We start from the raw sequence: 19300 nt of genomic DNA, 5'->3' as shown, positions 1-19300 counted from the left end.
ATCTCATGCTTGTCCTTGCATCTGAAATGATTGCTATTAAGAAGTTTCTTTACCTGAGGATGAAACCCTTTGCATTTAATATGGTCTAGATTTAAAACAAACACAGTATGGACAGTGGAATGCTTGTTAGCCATGGCTATTTCCAGTTACAGTCCTGTCTTTCCCAGCTGTAAGCTACACTGAAACATCCTAAGAGCTCACTACCTAGAGTCTGGCTACCACACTCTCTGCTGACTTGGGAAAGGCAGTTGCTTAAACTTTGATCTCACGATGATTTGCAAAAAACATCTGTTTAAAACCTTGGTTTAATTTTCCAGAAGACATGTGCATATTTACAGATTTCAAATAAACATAGTGTTAGAAGTCATGGACTCTAATAATTTCCAAAGAATTTAATTGAAAATTTAGAAAGGTCACTAGTCCTTATAGTCGAGACACTCATTTAAGGCCCAATTAAAACATGGTAGAGGAACAGCAAAATAAATAACAGATCATACTCAAATTCTATCTGAAGACTGGCTGTCCTCTGAATTTAACTCCAGCAGCAACAAAGAAGAAAACAGTTCAAAAGCCTTTCCAAAAAAGAGATCTTTTGACATTTATATGACAAAAAACGGCTGTCTGATTGGATTAAAAAAAAAAAAAGATGGAAAAATAGGTGATACAAAACACATTATTTCAGAGGGGCTATACATATAAAGAAAACTAAGCCTATATAACATGCCAAGCTACTGAAGAACCTCCACCTTTAACACTGACCTGTGGGCCAGGACTGAAAGTTTGCCACAGAAAAGAAAGCCTAGATTGAATGGTAACTGTTCCATTCATCCACACTGTGGCTGGCTGTGCTCAACCAGCTCAAGGTTGCTGCAGTTTTTTTTATGGCAGGTAAGACACCCAGAAATTAACAAACTCACTGGGAATGCCAAAAGCACAAGGAAGCCCTGGTGATACCCCCCTAACCAGCAACTGAGGGGAAAGCCAGTGCCACAGTCATCATGCCACTTCTGCATCACCACAACGTTCTCCTACATTGATGTCATTTCACTCATCTGGTTCACATAATTTGGGGTTTATCTGGGCTGCTGTCATGCAGATGGTAGTGCACCCAGTGCTGCACTGTACTATCTTTAGAAAGACACACAAGTTATTAACACCTGCAGTTATTTCCATGAAGTGTCAGCTTCATGAAAACCAAGGAATTTGATAAGGAAAACGTGACTAAGATTTGCAAGCCAGAAACTCAGCAAGATGAGGCTTTACCTACATAGCACAAAATTAAAAGCTAATGCTGGATCCTTTATACATTCTGGGAAGATATCTGAAAATCAAAAGATATGTAGATGAGGGTGAGAGGTGTAGAGGGATAAACTACAAGGTAAAGCAATTTTTGAGACTCTGAAAGATCAGGTATACCTTATACACAGATACCAATAGCACATGTAATAAACACACCAGAAGTTGAACAAATTCTTATAATACAAATCACATTTTTAATAAATGTCACCTTTTTCAGATCTTAAAATATATCCATTGGGGAAAACAGAAAATGTTTTTCTCATGTTAACATTTTCAATACAATGAGAGGCATTAGCTATGACCTTTTGAAGTAGAAATTCTTGATGAGAGGGGATCAGATTTATAAAGAGCACCTAGGTACCATGACACAAGAAATCCTCTTACTAGATACTGATACTAATGACTGAAAACAACTAATTTAGAAGCTGTAACTCCCATAGAATTAACAGAGACATCTTTACACCTTCTGAAACAGAAAAATTTCTACCTCTCCTTGTCTTGATAATTCAGCTGATTATTTATATATCAGCTCTATAAAGGTAAAATATTAAGTTTGTAATTCTAGAAAACTGATATAGACCAACAATATTTGAGTGCTATAATTCAGACTGAATTCTCCGACTTACTGCTGAGGTATCTTATTTACTCAAAAATTCAATAGGAGGAAGAATTCTTCTTTCTCCATCACCATCAAAAATGACAGGAAAGTGCCAGGAAATTATATATTAGCTGCATACTTTAAATTTACCAAAGCAAAAATACAAAATCATGTTTTTCTCCTGAGCTCTGGAATGAATCAGCCCCTGTCAAACTGCTAGCTACATAACATTGTTTTACAGGACCAGGACAATGTCCCTACCAAGCAAATAATTAACCTGAATATCAAGAATATCAATGTTCACTGCAACACCTTGTTCAAGAGAGACAATGAAATCACACAGAGGAAATAAAAATACAACATCTATAAAATTATCAAATCAAAGCTGTTATTTGCTAGGCCATGTAAGTAGCACTTCTCCAGGATGGCTATTCTATTTCAAAGTTCAAACTTGCTATCCGTAGCCACATAAGTAACATTTTGCCTTCTTTGTGCTTCTTTTCATGTACAAGAAATGACTGAATAGTCTCAGACTCTTAAATGTCTCTCTACCCTCTCTCCAGAATCTTGGTAAACTAACTCCTCCCACTACAGACTTTTTATATTTATAGAAGCATATTTAAGAACGTTTTCTAAATAAGTATCCTTGTAAAAGCAATTTGTGCATTAGCAAAGAAAGAATGCCTGGCCCCATAAATCTTGTTAGAGGGATAAACCCCTCTAAATCTTCTCCTCATTTCCTCCCCATGTCTGACACTACTGTTGTGCATTTTCTAGTAAGAAAATGTGCACTCTGTCCAAAATGTTAAAAAATAGTTTTGAAAATAAAGCATTACTTATTTATAATATGTACGTCTGCATTTACTGAAGGTTTTTTTAAATGTTCATATACAATTGAATTCTCTTGTTTTTAACTCAAGGCTTAATTTACCTGCTTCCTACTAATCTACACTATTGACTTCAGCAGGAATATTCCACATTACAAAACAGAGAGAACAAAACTAGACTCTGAGAGCACAATTGTGCCTTTAGGACAGCCACCTTCTTCAGCAGAGAAGGTACCCCAAAACTGCGCCTCCATAAAGCATACAGCAATCTCCAGGTTGTCCAGTTTTTGTATCAAAGAATTCCTCTCAGCCTCTTACAGAGGACTCAATTCTTCCTCCAGCTCACATGGAGAACAAATGTGCTCTACAAGTGGTCTCATGATTCAAACCAGGAGCAGACCAATATCTCAATCCTGCCACTGACAGCAGCAAACGTGCAGGCTCTTAGTTCCCAGCGAGCAGTGCCCCGCTCTCTCTCTCCAGCCTCGTTTCTCACTGCCTGCTGTCAACTGCAGGATTGAGACCTTGTTCTGCCAGCAGCCTCTCCTTTCACAGAGACGGCTCAGAGGCTCGGTTGCTACCTGACAGGAGGTGTAGTACAGGGCATAATGAAGGGAAAGCATTCTGCACAGTCCTGAAGGTCTGCCATTCACCTGAATACTAACTCAACTGAGATCCTCACTTGCCCTTAGCAAAAGCACTCGACTATCACATACTTTGAGATCTTGTGCAGATGGGACTTCACCGGCTTAGTCTCCTCAAATGTGTCTAAGTATGTTTTCCACTGACACCAACAGCAATACACAGTGTGAGGGTGGCAAACCCGACAGCTAGGAGTAACAAATAAAGAGTTACACTCGTATATTTTGGAATGCGATTATGCCATCAGAATGTAGGGCTTTGGTTTGAAGTTCAAGCATTCTCTCAGTGGACACTGAATGCAACGATAGATCAAATAGGGAATTACGTGTACCTCTACAGAAAAGGTTACTATAATTAGAAAGCAGAAAGCAAACAGTCCCATTATAATGTTCCCATGGAATATAAATGTTGGCTTAGAACCAAAATTCTCCAGAGTGGATTTCTTGCGCCATTCAAAGTTAAAGAGAATAAAACCCAAATATTTCTTTGCTTCTTAAAAATGACAGTAGATAACAACAGTAGACAGCAACAAGGAAAATGCAGGGACAACCTTCACTCCTGTGAGAAGACCACAGATGTTTGCAGAAATATACCTGGAATAAATTTTATACAAAAGATGCATCCTCTAATTCAAAATCAAAGGTTACTGTCCTTTTTTTATAGATATGACTTGCAACCATGTTCATGTGCAATACTGATATGATGTACTATGCTAAGAAAGAAGAAAATACTAACAAAGAGCAACATCAGCCTTGGGCGGCTGGTGTCCTCAGGCTCCCCTTCCATTCAGTGAAGAAAGGCAGTTTCCTAAATTAGATACCCACAGTACCTACAGTTAGTGCTCACATTTAACTTTGCGCTGGAGAAGTCTAATTCTTTTCAGAGGCTAAAGAGGGAGGTCACAGATGTTAAGAGCTAGTTAAAGCTACCTTTTGTAATTATTTCTTAAATTACATTCGTCAATTCTCATGATTCCCATGATGCAACAGCAACCTCTGATAATTTGCAAGACTCCTGCCAAAGAATTACAAGAAAAAGATTGCTGGGGCAGGGGGGGAAGTAAGTATTACATTGCAGCCAATTTCTGAACTCCCACAGCAAAGAAATCTACATCTCACTGGCTCAGAAATAGCCTCTGGACGGATACTTTAAAAGGGATGAACTTTTCAAGAATAATTTCTCTGAATTTCTCCAAGTCAAATGCTTTAGAGTTTTTCATTTATCCCCACAGTATTTTTTCTGAAAGCATTAATAGGATCAAACATCTCAGGACCATTTAAGCTTGAATGTGCATGAATTTATATCTTTCTAACTGCACTTATAGCTAAATTATTTAATAACTGTAATTTAATTAATTTTAATTAAAAATAAATAATGCATTCAAATGCAACATTAAACAAATTTCACAATAATTGTTTTTTTCTTTTTTATGACCATAAAAAAAAATCACATATATCACTCTGAGTTGTCCTCTGTTCTTATCAGCCAATTATTCCAATTCAGTGCCAATTCTTCCTTTGATTTTTGACCCATCCTTACTTGAAGCAAAAATTTCAGTAACATTTGGTAACATCTTCAGAAGTACCTAAATGATTTAGAAGTGCCTTACTGAAATCAATAGGATTTAAGCTGAGTTACTTGAGAGCTTCTGAAAACTTGACTGCAAATATCTAACAATTCACACCTATGGCTGAAAGTGAATTCTGAAGGCACATGAGTTTCACAAACCCAAAGCATAAAACTAACCATGAATGAAAATCTGATCAGAAAAACTTTATGCAATGGCTAATATGGCAAGGCTGACCTTATTCTTTCGCTAAGACTAAATTCTTATTGGGTATCCTGATGTCTTGAAAGTATTTAGGATTTATACTTTACTCATTCAAAACTAAACCACATTTTCAGAATGTCAGTAGCAGCCAAACCCCTAGACTTTCTGATAGACTAAAATGGAAATAGAAACAAGTCTCTGTTGATACAATTATATCTTTTTAGAATTTCCTTTACTCCTTATGGATACTTTGTGGAGGAAACTTTTTAATGAAAACTGGATGCACGTCTATGCTTCTATGAAGTACCTGCTATTGCATGAGGCTAGGCCACTAGTACCCGATTTTTCCTCTTTCCTTTTCACATTTTTATTACACGTAAGTTGAGGAGTTTAACTCAGTAAAACACTAAGCTATACATACACATGTGCACACAAAATTTAGTTATCACAGTATTAAAAATCATATGGGAAAATCATGAAACAGGAGGAATATCATTATCCAACAATAATATGCAACTGGACTAGAAGGTAGCAAATAATCATGTAGGTACACATTTCTTCACTAAGGACCAGGAAAACTTTAAGATACTAAAAAATGCCTAGCCCAGAAGATTAAATTGACATGCCATCATGCCTACTTTTCCCCTCATCTAAGATATGCAGATCCACTGATCCTGCCACCTTATAAGGACTGACCAAATCTTTGAGGCAGAGAGCTGAGAAGTGGTGGGATCTCCTTTTATGATCCATGAATATCAAACCCAAGTAAACTGAATCAGCCAGCTAAGCTGAGAGCAAATAACACCACCAGCATCTTTCTCCTTATCCTCTCTGATGAGTGACTCGTATGCAAAAAGATTAATACCGATACACTGTTTCCACTGAAGTTCTTAAAGGACTGCTTATATTAAAGATGTGTTTTTATTTTTTTACTGTACCTTGCCATGCTGAAGCTCAACAAGCTTCTCTGCGACCTTCTGTGGAATGAGAACTGCAGCATGGCAAAACCAGCTACAGCTGCCCTACAACTTCTGCTGGCACACCATTGTTTTTCATGCCCCTGACCGTGCAATTCTACCTTCCTGAAATCAAACAGGATGTTATACTAGACCACAAACGCTAGGCCACCACAGTATTACTACTAATTAAAGTATGGCTCCCACTTTGTTCAGCACAGCAAGCTTACGGTACATGGGTGGTAAGTGGCTCTTCTCAGCGTGTGTTGACTACAAGATGCATTTTAAAAGCAAATTTTAATTAAAATGAGTGTTTCTCAGCTGCTGAAAGAGAAAGAATGTAATAAGGGATGTAAAAAATCTCTAAACCATCTTCTAGCTTAATTTAAATGTCATTTAAAAATTAAAATGAACTTTACAGTTACATATACTAGATTTTGAAAGCAAGTAACCACATCAGAAACACTACTATAAAAGCAGCTCAATTAATCCCATGTACTTTACTCATTTTGCAGGAGAAGCCTCCACTGCCAGGTATCTATGCATCCTTATGAAATTCTGACCATACTTCAGAGTGTGCTTGGACCCATTTTGAGGTGTATTTTGGGAAGGCTGCTACCTCAGTACTGTTTTGCTGGAAAACAGGGAGTGACACTTGTCAGCGGACTCCCACCCTGCTGGTTACTAGAGGGGCAGAATTTAGAGCAGGAAGGGATCTGGAGCTTCTTACGGCATGAGGTTTTCCCTTCTGATGAATAAACAAGTACAGCTGCCTCTGGGACTGTGGAACTGCCTATGTCTCCAAGATTAACAATGAAAGAAAACAGATCTCATAGATGAAGGCACTGACTGTATGACCCTGGACAAGTTGCTTGGGGCCAGATTCCGATCCAAGTTACACTGCTCTGGGTCACTGGCCTAATTGCTCCAATGCTCTTCATCCAACACAATTTAACTGAGGGCAAAGCCTTGGCCTTGGTCTTCTACTGCTTTTAATATTCACTGTATATTAGAGAATTCAGTGGCCTTTCACGATTTGTGCTTTCACATATCACTTAAAAAAGGCAAACAAACACATTCATTTTAGTTTATTACTATGAACCTCACGCTCATACTTGTTTACCTCATACTGGTGGTTTACCTCATACATTATTCGGCTGGCAACAACTTGTGCCATTTATTGCAGCTGTGTCTTAATCAAAACCAAAAATGTGTTCTCTACCTCAAGCTAAGTCATGCGAGTTCAAATCTAGCAAGGAAAGGCAGCCTTCTATTCACATGAGCTTTAATTTGACCTGCCAGCTCGTCTGAAAACCAACTGCCTTGATCACACAAGGATTTTCTTTTAAGCCCCACTTTTCTTTCAAGCAAAGGGAAGCCCAGAGAGAAAGGCAAAACTCGTCACTTGAAGGGCAGCAGAGAGAACTCAAGGCTGGGGAACACAATTTTACTAAGCATTTTTCTTGAGAAAGTAGGGTGCTCAGCATGAGTGGGCTTTTGTGACTCACTGCATACCCTGGCAGTCTGCAGCATGAATGAGCATTTCTTTACTTCAGCGCGCTGGTAATTGCTGTGTGCTTTTCACACAGATCTCTTGTAAGGAATAGGATTTGGCTCTGTTTTACACCAGTTTGTGCTTTTTAACTGTGATTTGAAACGTATTCCATATTAACAATCGTTCAGGAAATTCTACTCTGTAACTTGTACTGTTTTTTAAAACAATTGTTATGCAGGTTTCAGACTTTCAGCCCTATAACGCATATAAGGATAGAGGGATTTTGAGAGCCTTAAATCAAATATGATTTAAGAACTCCATGCTACCTAAACAGAGTGACAAAGCAAAGTACAGAAGCAACATATTCGATGGGTCGAGGTTCCAAAGCACAGTACAAAGCAGTTCACAGACAGAGGAAACAAATAAATTTACCCGGAGTTTCAGGTGCGTCCATCCAGGGGGTGAAGAGAAAGTAAGAAAGTAACTTCTACACGTGGGCAGAGGTGAGACAATCCCAATAAATTCGTGGGATGTCTTACTGCTCAAATCTGTCTTTTCATGAAGGGTAAGGTGGTAGCTGTGTCATCACAGGTAACACTGGCTAAAATTCCAGTATGTTCCACACAAGGAGGACACTACTCTGTGATGCAATGGATTCAGTGAGCAGATAAGCTTGGAAATTTTCCATTCCTGTGATCAGAGATATGCCTTCAAATTACATTTAAAGTGTAAATGCTGGAAATTTGTCAGAAACATTAGCACTCTGAAAGCCACATTTACTACTGAGCATTTATATTAAATTACCAGCATAAATTCCATCATAAAAGTGCAAGTGCATAGTATTTACTTTATGTTATCAGATGCACCTCAGCAGTATTAAAATACAATCTGCTGCACACTCTGTTCTTAATTTTATCCCTCAGTTTATATAAACTCATGTATAATTTCCCTTTACATAAGTTGGATTAAAAGGACCAACGACACAGCATGAATCACTCCACTGATATTTGCATACTAGCACTTATAGCTGGCCAAGACTGAAATAGCCTTTTAATATCTTTTTATCTTGCTGATTTTGAAACCCATATGCCTTTAACTATGAGTACATATCGAAGTGAACTGCAAAAAATCTCAGAATAATCTTTAAAATGTTATTTCTAGCCCAAAACTGAAGATAAATGAAATCCAGACAAAACACAACTTAGAAAGAGAAATTCCAGTTAGATGCCTATCTGTATGAAATAAGATTGAATACACACAACAAACGTTAGGAAAATACAGTTGTTGTAAGATCTTAATCATGCCGTGCTACAAACGCAAATTTGTTTTTACAGAAAGTCTTACTGAAGCCAACGGAACAGCTCAGGGAATAAATTGCCTCTGACAATTGCAAACTGCAGAATTCTAACAAGAGTGCATTGGTATAGAAAGCCTGACATGGGAATTCCTCAAACTGTGCTTCTCCTAGAGCTGCCAGCTGTGTCTGACTTAACAGTACTGGAAAACTGAACTCCAGATGCCACTCTATACATGGAACTAAGAAAGAGTGTTAACTCTGATAATACTTTCTGTCATTCTGTAGGAATGAAAGAGTAACACCAAACAAATTTTAAGGTTTCCCCTTTCTGGCAACAGCTAGAACTGTCAAGGCTCACAGAAACTGCTGTTAGGTTATAAAAACAGTATAGCTAATCATTGTTTTTGAAAACATCCATGCAAAACAGCTTGTTCATTCAAGCATAAATAAAACAAGAACACTCTGTGAAAACAATAAAATAAAATTGATTAATGATTCAACTACAAACACCACTGTGAACAACGAATTCTAACCAAACCTTCTGGGCTGAAGGAAACATTTTCAAGGTCAAATAAAGGATGCTCCACTATATAACAAAACCTTGTGCGGAAACCACAGGAAGTGATCCTGGAGCAGAGGTTTCTTCAGTTCCAACACCATAAATGTTGTATTTGTTCATATTTTCCTATAGCAGTGAAATATTTTATACATGTATCATGCATTGGCAATATTAGGACTACTTTTTCAGACATGTTTATAAATTTTTGAAGAAAACAGTCTGCAAGTAAAAGGCTTAAAAGTTCTATCAAAAGAAAGAAGAAAACATAGTGGATGATTCTGGGCTCTGTTCAGCCAGAACTAAATATAGCCTTCTAGGTCACATAAAGCACAAAAGGCCATATGTGCTGGCAGCACGGCAGAAGTACCTACTGTACCAAGTGGACTAAGAAAAACAAACCCAGACTGTAAGGACTCTTAAAGATTACTTCCTCAATTGAGTTAAAGATGCTGGGACTACTTCAGCAGCACAAAGGAAACTGGAGCCTCCAATCCTGCTATTTAGAGGCTGTGAATAATAAAAGGTGGAGGGAATTACAAAGAATGGGTAAAGGAGATGTTTCTAGATTTTGGAGGAAAAATTAACGAGGCAGAGAAGTCCCAAAAGGAAAACCCAAGGTCAGGAAGATAAGCTTCAGCAAGCCTTTGGACACAACTGAAAAGAATGATTCTTGACTGGAACCCATTCAAAAATGAATGACAAAATACTAGAGAACTCTAAATGTCTCTCCTCCCCCAACCTTACCCGACGAAAGTGACATTCTGTTTGTCCTAGAAGCTATGGCTCTGGGACCAGGGACCTCATTGGAAGGCTGCTGTAAAAGCTGAAATGCCCTGCAGGGCAAGCTCCGATCTAGATTATACACAGGCATAACTGGAGGGTAAATAGGAAATTCAAAGAAGCGAATTCAGGGAAGCGAGCTCAGAATACAGCTTACCAGAGGTGGTAGAGCCATCAGATTAGTAGGCTGAGAAGAAAATTGCTACATATAGTTTAAGATGGAAGATGAAACAGATGAAGAGAATACCAAAGGCTTAGCTCTTACTCAAGTAAAACAGGTTTGTCTTTGAGATTTGCAGAAGATACATGAAAATTTAAGTGAGAGATTGGCTTGGCATTCCTAATTCTCAAAGGCTGGAGGAAGTAGAATTTCTCTTCCCTAAATGATTCCTCCTGCCATTGTACTTACTAAGAACTGCTGATCTGCAGGGCTGAACATTGGCTGGCAGAGATGAGACTGATACATGGCAAAACAGTAAGGAGTTCAGGTGTCTAGTGGGCTACCATAGAGCCTGTGGCTAGTTTCAGGCTAAATAATCATCTTTATGAATGAATCCTCTTTATGAATGATCTGGAAAGAAAATATCACATTTCTGTATTGCAGACACCATTAAAATAGAAGGAACTGCAAGCACAAGGTGGCTTAGAAACATGGCCAGAAAATGATAAAATGGATTCTGCTACAGAATATATAAAAGAACGTATCTGGAAACTATAACCGGAAACAAACACAAAGAAGAAGGGACATACATGGGAGACAGTAACATTTAAAAAGGCTTAATTGTAACAATGAGTAGAAATTAACTACAAACTCCACATTATATATTTGAGTTTCAACCTAGGAATATCAGTGTATAGCACTGGGAGAGAACAGCGCATTTCAGTTGCTTTGTAAAGAATTTAGAAAAGTTTCAGTGAAGAACTATTGAAGCAATATGGGCACACAGAGAACACCAGGCAAGATTTAAATAGCTAATAATATATAATGTGGTCATTGCGAGTTAAAATAGTTAATAATCAATTCAACAGATTTGAGTGGCAGGAAGCTCTTAAAAAGAAGATGAGGAGAGAGGAAAAACAAAAGAAAATACCCCTAAAAATTAAAGAATATAAAGGCAGAATGGGGAGGACTACATTTCTTGACACAGGGATGTTAAATAGTTTCTAGCAAAGCCTCACTAGTTACTATTGGCGTCAGTGCTTACGCGATACAAGAAGACAGGACAAAATACTTGCAATGCTGAGCTGAAGTGAAAGACATAAGTAAATCACTAGTTTTCGCCTCTTCCACAATTCTAAAGATCATTTATGAAGACTTCAAAGTAGTTGCTTGGCTCCATTTAGTATTTTTCTGTATACTAATAGTGAGGACTATTACATGTGATAATCAGTCTCTGGCAGCAATGTAAAGCTAAGAAAACATAAACATATTAAGTATTTTTCTTTGCAACAAGTGAGCTTCTGAAGCCATGTACTAGATCTTAGCTCCTACCTGAAGCAGCATTATTGCTCGGAAAAAAAAAAAAAAAAAAAAAAATGCTACTTTTAAGTTCAGCCAGGTTAGACTAAGTTTTATGGCAGAAACACATGTCTTAGTAGGCCATTCCATCACTCAAACCCTTGAAAAGTGACACAGTTTGCATTTTGAAAAAGGCAAATTTAAATCTCCAGCCTTGCATTTGGGGAGAGGAATAAAAACAACAACAAACATCCCTCTGAATTTTGTGTCCTACCAAAACATCGCAGTTACAAGTACCTCTCTATTATACTGGATATGAAAATATGAATTGTTTATGCCTGTGCTCAGAATTCTCATAGTTAAAAAACCCACCCAAACAGCTATGCAAGTCCAACCACTCAGGACACTAAGAATTACTGTGAAATTTGGATCTCTCAGTTGTCCTTCATATGGGAATCTACCTAGAAATTCAATTTTCCACTGTCTCTGAGACTTACAGGGTAACATTTCAGAAATAGCAGTGATACTGCTCCATAATGCCAAAAAGAAAGGCATTTGAAGAATGCACCCAGAGACTGGATGATACCACTTCATCCCTTGTGTGAAAGGCAAATGTGTACATGATATGACCATGAAAACTCCCATTTACAAACTGTAGAAATATCTTTCTGAATGCTTCAATAGATCCAGCATAATAATAAACTTCTGAAATAAATAAGAAAACATGAGACACGGTCAAATAACATGGAAAGCCACAGGTGCAAGTTGTTTACATAGAACAGAAATGACATCTCAGCTTGTATGAGGTAATGCTTTTATACAGGCTTCTTAGACTAAACAATTTTGATGGTGTCAAGTGTTTGGAAGGCAATGAAATTGATTTACTCAACGGAAACGGGCCAAGACACCAATTCCAGATCTGATCCCGATACCCAAATACTCTCTTCAAATATATGAAGTGAGTGCAGGAAAAAAACCTTTAAAAGCATTTTAGTGAGATTGTATAGTTTAAGCCATCAATAGTTAGAAAACATCACAATGAAGCATACTGGCGTAACATTAAATTGGCCCCTTTGTTTGTTCAGATTATGATATAGTCTTTAACTGCATGATTACATACTATTTTTTCCACATAAATTCTGACTCATTCAGCGTACATAATGAATAGTGCGTACATAATGAACTATTTTTCTTGTAAGAGCTATTTGCTATTGTTCAGTGTGTAGTCCCAGGACATATTTGCTACACATTATTCATATTCTGCTCTTAAGAAAAAATTACAAATTCCATCATGGGTTTTTCCATGCACCTCATGGGTTTTCCAAGTTACTATGGTGCCTGGCCACTTAACAAACATTCATTACTTTGTTTTGAAAACATCTCTATGAGAGGAGGCAATAATAATATTGAGGCACAGAGAACCACAGAATCACAGAATAGTAGGGCTTGGAAGGGACCTCTGGAGATCATCTAGTCCAAACCCCCTGCCAAAGCAGGTCCACCCAGAGCAGGCTGAACAGGAACGCATCCAGGTGGGTTTTGAATATCTCCAGGGAAGGAGATTCGACAACTTCTCTGGGCAGCCTGTCCCAGTGCTCTGTTACACTCAAAGTAAAGAAGCTTTTCCTTATGTTAAAATGGAATTTCTGGTGTTCCAGTTTGTGCCTGTTGCCTCTCATCCTGTCACTGGGCACCACTGAAAAGAGTCTGGTCCCCATCCTCTTGACACCCACCCTTTAGATATTTGTAATCATTGATAAGATCCCCTTCTCCATCTTCTCCAGACTAAACAGACCAGGTCTCTCAGCCTTTCCTCATCACAGAGGTGCTCCATTCCCTTGATCATCTTTGTAGTCCTCCGCTGAACTCCCTCCAGCAGTTCCTTGTCTTTCTTGAACTGGGGAGCCCAGAACTGGACACGGCACTCCAGATGGGGCCTCATCAGGGCAGAGTAGAGGGGGAGGATAAACTCTCTTGACCTGCTGGCCATGCTCTTCTTGATGCACCCCAGGATGCCGTTGGCCTTCTTGGCCACAAGGGCACATTGCTGGCTCATGGTCATCCTGTTGGCCGCCAGGACTCACAGGCCTTTTCCCACAGAACTGCTCTCCAGCTGGTCAGCCCCCAGTCTGCACTACCACATGGGGTAATTTCTCCCCATCTGCAGCACCCTACACTTGCCCTTGTTGAATTTCATCAGGTTCCTCTCTGCCCACCTCTCCAGCCTGTCCAGGTGTTGCTGTATGACAGCACAGCTTTCTGGGATGTCAGCCACCCATCCCAGTTTTGTATCATCAGCAAACTTGCTGAGGGTACATTCCATCCCTTCATGCAGGTCATTGATGAATACGTTGAAGTTAAAGATGATTACTAACTTTCAGTGCCTACTGAAGGTGGTTGACATCTCTTTCCTCAAAGCATTTAGCACTGTGCTTTGTACGTTCAGAGTCCTACTCTCACTGAAGTCAGCTGCAGCTGTTGATTCTCAGTACCCCTGAAGCCCTGACACCATGGTACCAGGATCAAGCACCCAGAAAGGAGAACCACAAGAAATAACAAACCCCTTTGAGAAGTAGGTAGCTCTTGCTCAGTTCCATGCAGAAAGCCTGGAATAGACTCCAGGTGAGAACTAAATTTCTTTCTCCTTTCTTCCCCCACCTTGTTTTCAACTTCCCATTCAACATCCCCAGTATTCAATACACAACATAAACATCCCAACACATGCTGTTTCTGTGCAGAGGAGCAAACTTTCAGCATTTTCTAACTTTGAGTAACTCAGTAACCTTAATAACCTATTGTATGTCTGCAATTTCTTAGGTTTCACAAAATGGCAACTAAAAAGATGATTAAAAATCTACCTGTGGCTTTGTATCAAATTCATATGGGTAGCCTGCAGTGCTGGCACATTTAGGTGCACAGCAAAAGGCACAGAGGCTAACATTTGAACTAACAGGCCAACCATCAGCCATACCACACTGCCAGCCTTCACACAGATAAGCACTGAAAACAGATGTCACGCTTTGCCAGTGGATTTTAGACCTCTTTGCTGGCAAATGAACATGGAGAATTTGGTAGCCTCGAGTTCCATGTGGCTTTGGAAGATGGCACGTGCTGATAAACACTGACCTCTCTCTGGCTGTCACACCAAAACATGGCCACTTTGCCCTATTCCTTGAACTTGTTCCTGTCCTGCCCCTTCTTCTATTTTCCTGCCCCTTCAAAAGTCCTGTTCTTCATTCCTAAGGCTGTCTTTTCAGTCCCAGTCTCTTTGCTGAGCAAGTCCTAGTTCCATTCCTTTATTCCTAACCTCTGTTGTCCAAACTGCTCCATTCCCCCCTCCACGTTCTTGTACTTTCTATCTCTTCTTTGCAGACAGGTCTCCAGGTTTATTCTTTGCAGGTTCCCAATTCTCATTCCATCCTTATTCATCTCATCTGGGTGAACACCCCCTCATCTTTTTTTCCCAGTTTTACTTCCCTGGGCAGCCTGCCTAAACTTGGATTACCTTCCATGCTCCTTCATTTTCTTTTCCTATTCTCATTCAGGGTCATTTTTCCCACTTCTGCCTTCCCATTTAATCTAATCCTCACAACCACCCTCAGTTTATAAGTCTTTCCTGTAGTTCCACCCTTGACCAGCCACTGCCTTAGTCTCTATTAGCACCAAGCCCATGGTGCCTTCTGGGCCAGTTTTCTTGCCCCTCTCCCCAGACCGTGTCTTCCAAGTTGCAACATCCTTGTTGAAGGTTCCTTGCTCTGCTTTTCTCCTCTCTGTGTTCTGACAGGTGTTTCCACTTTCCAGCTGTCTATGCCAACTGTACGCGCATGGAAAGCAGATGCCAGTGTCACCACTCTCACTCTGGCAGGACCCCAGCAGACAAAGTGCAGTATCTGTAGGGGGAGCGCTGCACAACCACAATGTGGAGCTTCAGGAAATTCAGACTGTTGTAGCAAGTCTGAGAAAACCACAGTTTTTTTCAAAGGCTCGTGATTTTCTGAAGCTAGACATATTTTCATAGAATTGGCCTACTATGACACAAAGGGCATCCATCTGCTAAAGGTTTAATCCCAAGCTACGGCTAATACAAATTTTATAAAAAGGTCACCAGAATTTTTATCACAGATTAAACATTCTTTCCTGGCCTAAGTTTACAGAAATATGGCTGCAATATTCAAATATGGCAAAAAGGAAAATAACAAATGATACAGTTTTTCCTATATACAAAGTGAGTTCAGCAGAGTTCTAAGGAACTATATGTTAGACTGCGCAACAGACTAATACTAAGCTGTGCTAATAGGCCCACCTAAAATAATGCAAAGAAAAAATAACGCATGATGCATTTGTAAATGACAGAGAATGCTGAAACTAAGAGCTCATAACTGGCTTTATAATGTTGCAATCATTTTAAAATCATCTTACTAGGTGTTTTTTATTTAAAAATAAATATCCCCAAAATGCATACATTTGTTTTCTTTTCATTTGATATTTGTAAGTTTTCTAAATGGTCTCGATTCATTAAAAGAGATTTTGAGGCTTGCAAAAAATACATTGAAAAAAAAAAACTAAAAAGATATGAACTGTTGTGATATTATTAATTGCTCACTCCAATTCATAGACTTCTGGCTCCTGTAAATACCACCATAGGAGGTATAACCCAGTTTTCTGGATAGAAAATGTTTCAATACTAATTTCCCTCATCTTAGAAAACAAGAAAATATTTCATTATCTGCATAAATATTACATTATTTCTTACACTTATACTGCAGCATTGCCTGCAATTCCAAACCAAGTATGTTGTAGAATTTATTATAGTTGGATGTTTAATGTTATCATTTCATTGACTACCTTTAGAGTTTCTACATCTTAGACATCAAGGACTTTGTTATAATGTGAAAATATAGCATATTTTTAATTCACTACAGGTTGTATACTGATACTTCATTAACCTCAGTGAGCTAACATATCACCTTAAGAACTATATCTTTTACAACCAGTATACCCTTAAAAAAAGGAAGTGTTTACAATATAAATGCCCTAACTAAACCCATGTACACAATTAGGGATCAAAATGTGTTGCATATACATTTGCATGCTTACCTAGAAAGATTAACGCCCTAACCTTTGCTGGCTTGTTTTTATGTACCCATTAAAACAAGCTTTTTGATACATAAGTGCCACCTGTAGGAAATACTGAAGTATGCCCAAGTATAGCCTTGTGCCAAATTAGTCACTGAGTTGCACATTTTACACGCCCAACATAGGCGCCTCCTTCAGAAATTCAACCATGTATTATTGGAAGCAACGACCCTGTATGATAGTGACTTAACTCGATGAAGATTAATTTGTAAAGTCAGATCTACAGGAAAGATGTTTTCCAGTGAAGCTTATTCAAAATGGAATTAAAATTTAAAATACTACATTTTTGCATTTGCTTGTCTACATGACACTGTTCCATAGAAATCAAGCAGTCCTTAACTACTGTATGTTGAGCCAAATAGAGTCTACAATGATGAACACAGAGTATTTCACTACAATTACTTGGGGTAGACAAATATGAATGATTGCATAATTTATCTATTTTCATTTCTCTCTAGTATTAATAAAAAGAAATATACAAAAAAGAATGTTTTAACAAAAGAAGAATCTAGCCTCCACCACTATAAACATAGTTCAGTTTCTCCAGGCAGTGCGTTATGCATGAGTGGACAGAGATGCATATTATATCTTAATTCAAACAAACAAATTCAAAGAATTCTATGCAGCTAAAAAAATAATTACTGAAAAGACTATTCAACGCCTTCTCAATTTCTTGAATATCTCAAGAAAAATAAAAAGCTTTAAAAATCCAGCATTTAAAATAGCAAGTCTGCCTAGGTCAAAAAAGTGGAGTATTTCATCACAATAAATTTGCAAAAAAATAACTGAGACAGCTAGACCTTTCTATAACCATCACCTATATACACTTATGCTCCAAAAGTACACTCACAACAAGGAAATTCATTAATTCAGCTGTACCATTCACTGACACAGTCTCTACATTCCTTGGCATATTTACCAGGTAACATATACTCCACACCCAATGCACATTTTGCATTAAGAAATGGTAAGTTATTTTTGATAATTCAATGACAAACAAAAAGAAGAGAATAACGTGGCACATGAACACAGAGTATATGCCACTCTACAAGGATGTATTTTTTCATTGTTTGTCTATCGGTTTTGTCTGTTCAGTTTTGTCAGTCATAGCTGTGCGTAAACGACACCACTCTCCCACCGTAGCCAGCTTTCAGTGTTGTTTTAAGCACGTAAACGTGTTTTGGCTCTCCCTCACAGCCACCTTACATTTATCCGCTTGCTTCAACCCAGATAAATCTTTCATATCAGCGACTACAACTCTAAAACCAAACTTCATGTGTCCGACGGTCCGGCTGTGCCAGCCGGGGGCCGGGACTGGGGCTGCCCCACGGGGGGCCGGGACTGGGGCTGGGGTTTCCCCCCGGGGCCGGGACTGGGGCTGCCCCCCGGGGGGCCGGGACTGACGCTTCCGCCCGGGGGGCCGGGACTGGGGCTGCCCCCCGGGGCCGCCGCCGTCCCCCCGCCCCTGCGGCCGCCCGTTCCCGCCGCCGGCTCGGCGCTGTCCGCGGTGCTGAACCCGCCGCCTCCCGCTCCGTCTCCCCTCCAGCCCCAGCCTCGGCCCTCTCCCCGCCGGATCGCGGGGCACAAGAGACCGGCAACAAGTTTGGCCGCTAGCCCCCGCCAGCCAGCCGATCCGTCTGGGTATTTTAAGCACCGGAACTGCCCTACAATACAAAGGAGTTTGGAGATCGTAGAGAACAAAACACCCGTCAGGGCGACCACCCCGACCCTAGGTCCGGACTCCGCAGCGCCCGCTCCGGCTCTCCCCGTTGCCTCTCCCAGAAGGAGCCCCGGCGTCCATTCCTGGCAGGGGCAGGGCTGTGCAGCAGGCTCGCCCAGGGGGAAACGCACTGCAACGCCAGGGATGGCTTAGGGAGCGGCGGGTTTCCCTCCCTTCCCTCCAGCAAGGTGCAACCTTCTCTTTTTTCTTTTGTTCTGCATGGCAGGAGGGTGGCGGCGGCGGGAGGGGTAGGGAACACTTGCACCTACAAATACAGGGGGGATAACAAAGGACCATACGCCGCGGGGATTAATTTGCATTAGCATCCACGGGGGCAGCAGCATCTTGCGTCTGCAAGGATTAGCCGTGTGGAGCCCGGACTTACCGTCCCTATCGCAGAGCTGAATCGCCTCCAGGCTCAGGTTCTTGATCACCTCCTCGCAGGGGCTGGTGGGGCTGCTCATGGTGTGCGCCAGGCGCGGAGCCTCCATCGCGCCGCCGGGGCTGGGGCTGGGGCTGGCCGGCTCCGCGGCGGGCGGACGGGCGGACGGTCTGTGCAGAGCAGCACGGCAGCGGTTCCCGGCGCCGCCCGGCTCGGCTGGGCTCGGCGGAGGCGGGCGGGGAGCGGATTTGTCACTGCAGGCGGGCGGGGAGGGGGCAGCAGAGAGGCGCGCAATCACCGCACCCCGCCATCCGCGTTTAAAGGGGCCGCCGCCGCCGCCCGGCTCGGCCGCTGCCCTCCCCCCACCTTCCCTTATGTA

The 19300-nt window shown here is 40.5% G+C and overlaps 1 protein-coding gene across 2 annotated transcripts in view; it reads right to left on the bottom strand.

Annotated features, from left to right (window-relative positions):
- PHYHIPL (phytanoyl-CoA 2-hydroxylase interacting protein-like) overlaps positions 1 to 19300 on the bottom strand; it is a 59864-nt gene that overhangs the window by 18696 nt on the left and 21868 nt on the right. The window contains exon 1 of one of the 2 annotated variants that reach the window (XM_014940512.1): positions 18925 to 19238. The exons of the other annotated variant lie outside the window; for it this stretch is intronic. Coding sequence (XP_014795998.1) covers positions 18925 to 19030 — 106 coding nt within the window. The 5' untranslated portion in view covers positions 19031 to 19238. Of the gene's footprint in view, positions 1 to 18924; positions 19239 to 19300 lie in introns of those variants that run through there. 2 annotated transcript variants of the gene reach the window in all.

Source organism: Calidris pugnax, unplaced genomic scaffold (genome assembly GCF_001431845.1).
Source record: "Calidris pugnax isolate Ruff unplaced genomic scaffold, ASM143184v1 scaffold39, whole genome shotgun sequence".
NCBI lineage: Eukaryota > Metazoa > Chordata > Aves > Charadriiformes > Scolopacidae > Calidris > Calidris pugnax.
This window is presented reverse-complemented; position numbering and strand designations above follow the sequence as displayed.